At 41.3% G+C, this 10,466-nt stretch overlaps 2 protein-coding genes across 2 annotated transcripts; both read right to left on the bottom strand.

Annotated features, from left to right (window-relative positions):
• Positions 1-1,654: 1,654 nt before the first annotated feature.
• Positions 1,655-2,170, bottom strand: LOC119555846 (calcineurin subunit B-like). The gene has a single exon (XM_037867474.1). The coding sequence runs from the start codon at positions 2,168-2,170 to the stop codon at positions 1,655-1,657; it is 516 nt and encodes a 171-aa protein (XP_037723402.1).
• Positions 2,171-9,493: 7,323 nt separating this feature from the next.
• Positions 9,494-10,260, bottom strand: LOC119557214. The gene has a single exon (XM_037869872.1). It carries the CDS (start codon positions 10,118-10,120, stop codon positions 9,548-9,550), a length of 573 nt encoding a protein of 190 aa, XP_037725800.1. The 5' UTR covers positions 10,121-10,260; the 3' UTR covers positions 9,494-9,547.
• Positions 10,261-10,466: the final 206 nt, after the last annotated feature.

The raw sequence follows: 10,466 nt of genomic DNA, 5'->3' as shown, positions 1-10,466 counted from the left end.
CGCGAAATCCCAGCTGAAATCTTCCGTACAATGCGATTTGTCCACACAAAAAGACCTTGATCCTGGCTAATTTCATAATGGATATCTATGAGCTAGTGTGAAGTGGCTGTGGATGAAGTGGAATCCCCAGAATTTTATTCTCTGCATTATTCCTTTCATTTCTCCATTTTCAGCATAAGTTAGAGTGGTGTACTTTTAATGTTGTGACCTAAATTTAAATTTACCTAAACTTAAATACGGAAAATACCCAATTAGCCAAAGAATGTCCATTATCAACACCTAATTAATATCGATTATCATTAAAGTTGGTATCATAATTCTTGTAAGCTGGTACTCCACCGTTTTGGGACTCCCCCAGACAGCGCAGGAAAATCCACATTTCAGGGTCATCCACTGATTTGAACCATGTGTATAATCGAACCCGGGGCCAATTACTCAATATGATGGATGACCCACCGAATGCTCAAATGAGTTGCCCGAACCAAAACCCTCTAGAGCACACTGAAAAGCGGGCGGAGGTGGTGGTGGTGACCCACACACGCACCGTAACAGGTGACCTCAACCAGAGCAAATGAGCAAATGTCGGATTAAACAGAACTTGAAGCCCGTGGAAAGGTGAAAAGAGAATAGCTTCAAGTGGATGGGTCTAAGATGGTCTAGTTCCGGTGCCAAAGCAAACACTCGCAAAAAATCACGATATGCATAAAGTATGGTAAATGGAAGACCTAAATCCAATTATTTCCCTTACAAGTTCATTTCTAACATTTGGTGTTTTACACTTGAATAGGTTCCTTTGATGATATACTGATTTCACTGTGCCTAAAATCGTATAAAAAAAGGGAAATTACTTTTAAAGTCTTTCGCGATCTCTGAATAGCTACAAACTATTTATATTTATGGTTTTATAAAGATTAAGACTACAATTATTTGTGATTTTATGCAAAAAATGTATAGCTTATCAGATCTGAAAATCGGATATTAAACTATAAGCCCCTGTCTGGTCAAAAATTACCATTCTTAATAATGGGGAAATATGTGTCATTAAAATACAACTAGAGGAGAAGCCAATGGTCATGAAAAAATCATTAGATCATATTTATGTTATAATCACTTGGAGATTGTATGCTTAAAAAACGATTACCATATGTTCTGTTTATATTTCATTTTTAATTGTGGGCTAGTAATCACCTTAAAATTACTTGAATATTGGAAAAGCATAAGAACCAGTACCCCCTTTTTTCGCCCAGTGTTGAAATGGAGCCAGGGCATATGCATGTGTGAGTGCTGCCTGGTTAAGGACACAAAAGTCATGACTGGCATGAGAACGAGCTCAAGTGCCATTGAGGAGGAGTGCTCATATTCCCAGACCCGCCACGCCCCCTGCCACGACCGCCCGCCCACCAAAAGGAGCGGCGCAAGTGCGCGAGTAAATTCAAGAAACAATTTTCAGGAATGACTTAACTTTTGCGTTTATGTGAAAAGTTTCGCAACGTGATGTTATGCGAGAGCGGCGAAAGGATATGCAATTCACTGGCATCGTTTGTGTTGGTGTGGGTGCTGATGTGTGTGTCTCTGTGTGTGTGTGTGTGTGTGTGTGTCACTGTGTATCTGTGTGGGTGAAGTGGTTGAAGGTGATTCACTAGAACCACTCGAATCAGTGGAATCGCAGCGAGAGACTCTGCTCCAGGTCCAGGCCCCTGGTGATGTGGCCAAAGTCCTCGGCATTCAGTTTATCCTTCTCGGCCAGGATCTGATTAAGGCGCCAGCGCATCCCGCGCGATTCCCGCCGCGTTGCCGGTAGGCGGGCCAAAAGGGCGTGGCACTGCTCGGCACTCAGCAGCCCATCGCCATCCTCGTCGAACAACCGCAGCGTGGAGGCCAACTTCCGGTCAAGCGGTTCGCCGCGCCGGAAATTGGCCAGGCCGCTCACGAAATGCCGGAAGCCCAGCGACGGATGCAACATGGCGTCCACCAGACGCTCCTTCAACGGATGCGTGGCCACCGGCGGCACTCGCAGCAGTTCGCTCCTCAAGACCCGATCCTCCGAGTCGCGATCGAGGGACTGGTAATGCCCGTACAGGTAGTCAAGTCGTGCCAGCGAGAATCCCGTCTCCGCCTGGATTTCCAGCAGCTCCTCGCCGGTCAGGTGACGGGAGGCGGCCGTGCCCATCGCATCGATTCGCCTGGTCCTTCGTGCAGTTCGATAATACGAAAATATATATGAGATTACTTCTGGTTATTTTTATGGAGCGCTTTTCCTGTGTATGTGGGTGTAGCCTTGGGGTGTGTGTAAATGTGTGTGACACTCCCGGGGGGAGCGATCGATGGAGAAAGGCCTTGTTCGATCGGAAAACTGATCAGAGATCACTGTAGGTAGTAGTTGACAAATTTTCCTGTATTTTATAAGGGTTTTTATCATCGTTTTTTTTGCAAGAAATGGAAAAATAAAATGCCAATAGATTGGAAATTAAATTACGAGCTTATTTTGACCTTTTCTTTGTATTATGCCAGCTGAAACACAGAACTTTTAAGGCGTAAAAGTGGTATTTAGATTTTAGTTAAAAATACTTAATTTTTCTTGTTTCATATCTGTATATTTGTTTTATTTAATCATTATAGGTCTTAATTTTTTTATGATTTACAGGTTGGCTTACCAACATAAAGTGTTAATTAAGTTTTGCAATATATCTTAAATATGTCAAGCCGAGTAATAATAAACGTGTCTCATTTAGCTATGATACGGCTAATGGCTAAGGATGTCCATACAAAGCCATGACGTTGTCATGGGAATTAGCTCACATATCTCAGCCACGGCGGAATGATAACATATTATATAATTTTGAGTCGGAGCGCGGCGACACCTGACAGCCGCCACTTACCCCTGATCCGGATGTTCTGGACAAAGCCCTCACTCATTGTGGCATGTGTCAAAATTAATTTCGTAGGCAATATTTTGACGGGCTTTCATGCTAAGCTGAGAGGGTCACGCCCTTTCCATCCCACCTCTAAACCGACACATCTTACCCCGCTTTGAAATTTCGGGGAATGTGTTAGCATCGTATGATTAGGTAGCACTTCTTGTTGTACCCTGTAATTGGGGGGGTACTCTAGATCCATAGGATATTAATATATCACGCAGAAAGGAGGTAAACGGTAATGAATTTTTAGCTGAAGGCCTAGCTGACGAGACTTATTTTAAAAGGTCATTATAACCTTTCAAAAAAATCGTATACAGCTTTACAAAATTTTTTTAAATTTATGTATGAAGTCATTTTTTGAGTTGCCATATCTCTAAACAATAAATGCATTTAGTTAGTCAAAAATCAGGAGAGTGTCAAAAGCCTTAGCCAAATTTAAATATCGTAAAAATCGAAGCACACTTTCAAGAGATTTTAACGAACCTAAATCTTTAAATTAGAAGAAAACAACAGAAAATACTTTAACAATCTTTATTAGTTTTCAAACAAATAGACTTGACTGAATTTGAAATATAATATGGGGTCGGAAACTCTTCGTCTATGTCTTATAATGGGTATGAAAATGTAACCATGGCAAGGTTTTAGAAAATAAGTGTTTACGGAGTGTATCTAGATACTTTCCGTCACTAATACTCACATGCAAAGTTAACTTTGCCCTCTGGCTTCATATCCCCCGCTTGGTATTGGATTGTTTGGCTCTAGTTTGGGTTTCGTTTGGTGAGGTTTAGATTTTGTTGTTTTGTACGTTTTTTTTTGGGCAGTCATTGCCCGAATCTGGTAGAATGGAATTTTTTCCACATCATCCGAGGGATTTGGGAATGGGTAAGAGATGGAGGACCCAAAACCCCAGCTTCTCCTGATGGCATCACTCCCACAGTATGCAAATCTCATTGCGACGCATTGAAGGGACCACAAAATGGGGGGGGGGGGGGGGGGTGGGTTGGCACTGATGTCCTGATAGCTGATATTAAAACCATTACTCCGATGCCTGGTGACCCATCCCATACCACCCAATCCACAGTGTCTTCTTCCAAACTCCTCACAGCAAGGCAACAAATTACAAAAATTAAGAGAACATTTTTGTGGATGAAAGGCATTTGGTTGTGGGTTGCGGAATGGTATTCCTCACCCCCCAAGGAGGTGTGACGTTCCTGGGCCACGCCCCCCACCTACGCCCCTTTTGCGGGTGCCAGTGGGTGTGTGCAAATTAATTAAATTAAATCGTCTTTATTTGATGGTCGTGAGAACCGGAGAAAAGAATTAACTCGTCGTCACCACAGGACGCATGACAAATATCCTAATGGAACGCAGACTGAAATAAAAGAGGACTCTCTGCAGGTGTACTTCAAATGAAAGCAACATTGTTTGAAAACCGAAAATAAGGGGGGAGACTGATGTCCTGATAGCTGATATTAAAACCATTACTCCGATGCCTGGTGACCCATCCCATACCACCCAATCCACAGTGTCTTCTTCCAAACTCCTCACAGCAAGGCAACAAATTACAAAAATTAAGAGAACATTTTTGTGGATGAAAGGCATTTGGTTGTGGGTTGCGGAATGGTATTCCTCACCCCCCAAGGAGGTGTGACGTTCCTGGGCCACGCCCCCCACCTACGCCCCTTTTGCGGGTGCCAGTGGGTGTGTGCAAATTAATTAAATTAAATCGTCTTTATTTGATGGTCGTGAGAACCGGAGAAAAGAATTAACTCGTCGTCACCACAGGACGCATGACAAATATCCTAATGGAACGCAGACTGAAATAAAAGAGGACTCTCTGCAGGTGTACTTCAAATGAAAGCAACATTGTTTGAAAACCGAAAATAAGGGGGGAGACTTTCGGAAATAACAATAATAAAATGACAAGATTAGAGAAGTGCGAATTGGACATTCAAAGGGGATTCCATCTCGATAAACAAATATTAAAGAAAAGTTAAAGAGCAGATCACAAATGAAAAGAAAAGAAAAAATGCACGGAAAACCAATCATCAAACAAACAGTATACCAAAATATAAATTTTAAATTATATATTATTTATTTAATGAACTATCTGACTAAGGACTGATTTGGCTATTCCAAACACTTTTAAAGCATGCTTATTTTAATACTGTGATGTGTTTTTACCCTTAAACTTCCTATGATTTTTGGTTAAAGTCTAGTTGGACCCCAAAGGCTTTCAAACCAGGGCATACCCACTTCGATCCCATGTCGAAAAATCCAAATATCGTCTCGACTGGATGGCTGAATTAAATGGGAATGGGAATCGGGATGGGATATACGTATTGGGTGAACGCAGATTGCGTTTTCACTTTCATCATTGCATTTAATACGGATGAAATTGTTTGGTGATGGGATCCGAAACGTGATGAGAATACCCAGAATTAATTGCAATCGGAGAGACGGCGACCAAGGAATCAAGCCGATTTCCAGGGAGCCAGCAATCCTACGCTCATAATATCGTTGGATTCCCCACCGTTTTCTGTTCTTTGTGCCCTGTCCCACGTCGCCCTTTCTGCATGCTGGGTGCTACACTGGGGGAAAAAATTTGAATTACGTAGCGAAACCTTTTCATGGAGGTATTACTTTGTTATACTGATATAGGTATTCATTCATGAGGTAATAAATATTAAAAACAAATTATAAAAATTAATATTTAAGGCACTGGTAAGGCAGTGTTCTATATGAAAGATACTGAAGATACTGAAGATACTGAAGATACTGAAGATACTGAAGATACTGAAGATACTGAAGATACTGAAGATACTGAAGATACTGAAGATACTGAAGATACTGAAGATACTGAAGATACTGAAGATACTGAAGATACTGAAGATACTGAAGATACTGAAGATACTGAAGATACTGAAGATACTGAAGATACTGAAGATACTGAAGATACTGAAGATACTGAAGATACTGAAGATACTGAAGATACTGAAGATACTGCAGATACTGAAGATACTGAAGATACTTAAAGAAGCAAATAAAATTTAAAAACTTAAGACATAAAATTTATCTATATTATTATTCGCACCATCATCATTATAACTTATTACCACCATTATAATAATACTATTATTTGTAGTATTTTCCTTTACTTTTCTAAAGACTTCCTTAAGGAAAGTTTCTTAGCTGTGGCAAACGTTCTTTCGCTCAGTGTGCCGACTCGATGGTGTCGGTAAATGTTGCCAGTGGCTTTCTTTTGTCGCTGGCCGCACAAAAGCAGCGGGGCAAAGGACACCACACCACAACAACACAACACCTTTTTCCGGCTGCCCCCGTCCTCCTGCCACGCCCACAGCCTAACGCTGGGGAATCCCCCATCCCCATCCCCATACCCATACCCATGCCCATCTAGAGTTCCATTTCCATTTCCGGCACCCGTGTGGGAATCGCCCGCTGATCTTTGCAAAAGGTGCCCAGCAGCCGGTACTAATTCCAATCCCCCCCCAAATCTCCCCATTTTTGTACAGCCCAGCGGATCCAATGGACAACAGAAATTAGCAACTAGAATCAACAGACAAACGACAATTAACGGATGGGAATGAGCATTAGGTGGGTGAGCTGGGGGCGCGGGTCGGATTGAGTGGAAATGAATAAGTAAGTGAGTGAACCGTCTGTGGGTGGGTGCTCTCAGGTGCTTTCAGGTGCTTTCCGGGTGGGGCGCATCGCAAATTGTTTGGAACAAACGCCGTTGCAAACAGAAGGGAACAGCACCGAAAAGTGAAGGTGGCTCCATGGGCATTTGGTCCCGAAAACGGAAAGAAAGACGGAGGTGTGACCACCACCTGGCGATTTGGTATTTTGGGCTTTCCCCTTTCGGCTCTGCCAGTGCCTTTGGACCATTGTGGTCGCTTTTCCAAAAAAAAAAAAATAGGAATGAAAAAAAGAAGGCGGTAGATATGCATAGATGGTTGCTCTATGTGTCCGACCAGGCTGCTTTATTGTTCTTTGCCATGTCTGTTTTCTGGGCCAACTGCGGGCCACTCAAGCTCTTAAATTTTTGCGCAGAGCATTCAGTATTCAGATTTTCTATTTCATGGAATTTTAGTTTTTACAATAAAAGCTTAAGAATACAGACTAGAAAAATATTCCTTTTCAATCCACATAAAACAAGACAACTTCTTCTAACGATTAAAAAAAACTAAACTTATAGAACACATTTGAAACCTTTCCTACTCTCTAAGCAGTCCATTAACAATTAATATCTCATTTCGAATACATTTTAATTTATTTGAGGACATATGATAATGACAAAATGTTACAAAACTAATTTTAAATATATTTGAGCTTATTCGTAATAAAATAAAAATAACATGGTTCAATTATTTTGTTAATTTTTTAACATTTTTATACTTTAACATTCTTTGGTTAATCACTCATTCATTAGTGTTTTAGAATTTGTAAAGTATTTGGAAGCATGGCTCCCACAAAAATCGGAGGGAACAACTTAATAACTGCAGAGAAGTCTCCAAAGATATGTCTAAGCTGTCAGATAATTGCAAGAAAAATAATTAAGTCAGGTCTTAAGTTAGTGTTTTATTATAAGATTCGCAGAATTGTCTTAAGATAATGCTCTCTACTTTTTTGCCCAATCTATTGTATACAGATAAGATATTTTGGGCTATTTTGGGTAAGGAAACTTAAAGTGGCGCCCGCATTCACAGTACAAACTTACCTTTCCCAGCAACCCACCCCCTTCCCTAAACCCACCATCTTGTTCGGCCCACGCGGCGTATGAGGAATGCGAAATTGCTCATACCGCCCGTGGTCCCGCATTTAAGAAACTGGGTGACAGTTGATTTGCCTGTCGGCAGTCGCAGCTCGCAGTTCGCTTTTCGGAGCACTAGAAGGAGTAGTAGGTGGCACTGGGAGCTGGGAAGCCCTGGGAGCCCTAAAGGCGGCACTGCGGGCACTGCAATTACGGCGACTACAGATTTTTCTAAGAAAACCGCACAAGGCGACGACGGCATTCCAAAGTAAATTACAAACAAAAATGTTGCAACGAAAACGAAATCGCAAAGCAGAAACCGCAACAGCCAACAAAAATGTAAACAAGGGTTTGGGGGTTTGGGGGTAGGGTTGATTTTGGGGCGGAAAAACAGAGCACAGCTAAAAAAAAAAAAAAGAAGGGCAGGAAAAAATCAAATTGAAAATGAAATGCAGGGGGTGGAGACGGAATGGGGCGGTTGGAATTTCAAGAGCCTTGGCGGCCAAGCGACTGACGGCGTCCGTCTTCCAGTCTTTCAGTCGCCAAGGACCGAACATCCATCCCTCCAGCCATCCCTCACCCCGTGAGAACCGCCCTATTTCCGCCGCCCTCGGTGGCCTTGCCTTGCTTATGCAATTTGGTATGTGTTTCCCAAGAAACCTTTGTTGCATTATTGCCGCAATTTGCAGAAGTGGTGACGTGAGAGCCATCAGAGTGCTGCGTCCACGAATATTGCCCTGCCCTGCCCCGCCCTGCCCTGCCCCTCCTTTGCCTCCCGAGTCCTTCGTCCTTCGTCCTGGCTTCTTCATCCTTCGAGCCCCTCGAGCCGCCTCCTTTCCGCGCTGCCCCTTCAGCCAGACAGCGAACAAATAACAACTAAGTTGGCAATTTGAAGTCGCGCGAGAAGGCCACTTGGCCACTGTAAACCGAAGTTTGATACCCTTGATTATATGAAGGCATTTTTATAATATTATTTATAATTATATCTAAAATATTTTTTTACTTTTATCATTTTAATATTTAATCCTGGACAGCTACTCGTACATTAATTTTTCCGCAGGGCTTTATAAAAAATAATCTTAATGTTGTCCTAACATTTTCAAGATTATGAAATTTGTAAACTATTCATTTGTTTTATTTATTTAACCCCAACTAATTAATCAATTTTTTTTTAATATTATCAAAAGAACTCTTATTAATTTGAGTGACTTTTTGAGTAGTTTTTAGCTAACTCAAGGAATTGTTAATATATTTTATATATTTTTTAATATAATAATTTAAGAAAACACGTATAAGTTTTTATTATTATTAAGTCCTGGCCAGCTAGAAGAATTTATCAACAGGACTTAGTCACAATACACTAGTCACTTGCATATCTAAGTTTAAGGAGTTTTAATTTTATTTTTAGCTAATATTTTTTAGAAAACAAAATTATTTGTATTTAATTCAAGAATTTATTAAAAGGATTTGATCAAAATGAACTCATTACTTTTCTAACATTTATAAGTTTAAAGATTTTTTATTTTATTTTATATTATTTAATTTTAGCTATTCATTTTACAAAACAATTTGATTTGTAATTGATATTTAAGCCCGGCTACAAGAATTTACCAAAAGGTTTTTATCAAAAATAAAACTATTATATTTCTTAGAAAAGTTTTATTAAAATTATATTATTAATTTCTCTGCTTTAGCTATTATATATTTTTTCATCCTATGAAAATATGGTTCTATAATCAAAACCCCTTTTAATATCAGATACAGTACTCCCATCCAATTTATCATCTCGAAATAAGAGCCACAATTTAGTTAGATTTTTTGTTTATTCCCCGAAAGAATCAATTTGAAGTTTAAGCGATTAACCCTCGGTGAGTGCGTAGGTCATAAGGGCCAGGATTCCAGCATTTCCCAGGGTGGCCACTTGGGCGCCGAAGCCCTCGACGAAGCGATCGGCCAGGGCTGCTCCATATCGGGCCATGAAAGCGGTGGCCGCCACGCCGAAGTACAGATGATTACCATTATTGATCGCCAGATACAGGGTGGACCCAATGTTGCCCAGCAGGGCGAGATCCTTGAGCGTCTCCGTGGAACTGTCCCAGTCGTCGCCCATCTTACCGATCATGTCGTAGAACAGTGGGATTAACGATAGGCCATGCACCAGCGCCACTCCCGATTGATCGGATACCAGGTAGAACTCGATGTTTGCCAGCGGTAGCGGGATGACCTCCAGAATGCTGGCCGAGATCATGAAGGTGCGCCCACACTCGTCGGGCTCCTCCGTGTAGGAGCGCACCAGGCCCAGCAGGCCATGGACCAGGCTAAACGATGCCGCCAAATAGCCGTACGGATGGTCCGCCGGGGTCAGCGAGTACATCGCGTAGATGCAGGCCGAGATCAGCAGCAGATTGACTAGAGCCCCAACCACATGCATTTCGCAGCTTTTTTTTTTGCTTTTTCGAATTTTTACTAAAATATCACGATCCGATAAATCACTTATTTCGTCCGAACACTAACACTAGGAATTTTGAATGTTGCTTGCTTGAGACTGAGTTGTGGAATGACTGAAACCCAATGGCTCTCTGTCGATAAGGTTTTGAGTGGCATGTCATAGCCCACTTTATAAGCATTAAAAAAAAAAACAAAGGGCAGAGTAGACCACATTTCGTTTGTTCTGAAGAATTCGCTTTTAAGCAACACATGTTATTTCTGATTTTATCGTTTCTAAGCAATGCAAGTTTGTTCTGAAGAATTCGCGTAGAGGCAAATGCGTGTTCTTT

The sequence above is a fragment of the Drosophila subpulchrella genome, chromosome X, assembly GCF_014743375.2.
Source record: "Drosophila subpulchrella strain 33 F10 #4 breed RU33 chromosome X, RU_Dsub_v1.1 Primary Assembly, whole genome shotgun sequence".
Taxonomy (NCBI): domain Eukaryota; kingdom Metazoa; phylum Arthropoda; class Insecta; order Diptera; family Drosophilidae; genus Drosophila; species Drosophila subpulchrella.
This window is presented reverse-complemented; position numbering and strand designations above follow the sequence as displayed.

Coding starts and splice junctions, on each gene's coding strand:
- LOC119557214 (XM_037869872.1), bottom strand. CDS start 10,120: ATGCATGTGGTTGGGGCTCTAGTCAATCTGCTGCTGATCTCGGCCTGC.
- LOC119555846 (XM_037867474.1), bottom strand. CDS start 2,170: ATGGGCACGGCCGCCTCCCGTCACCTGACCGGCGAGGAGCTGCTGGAA.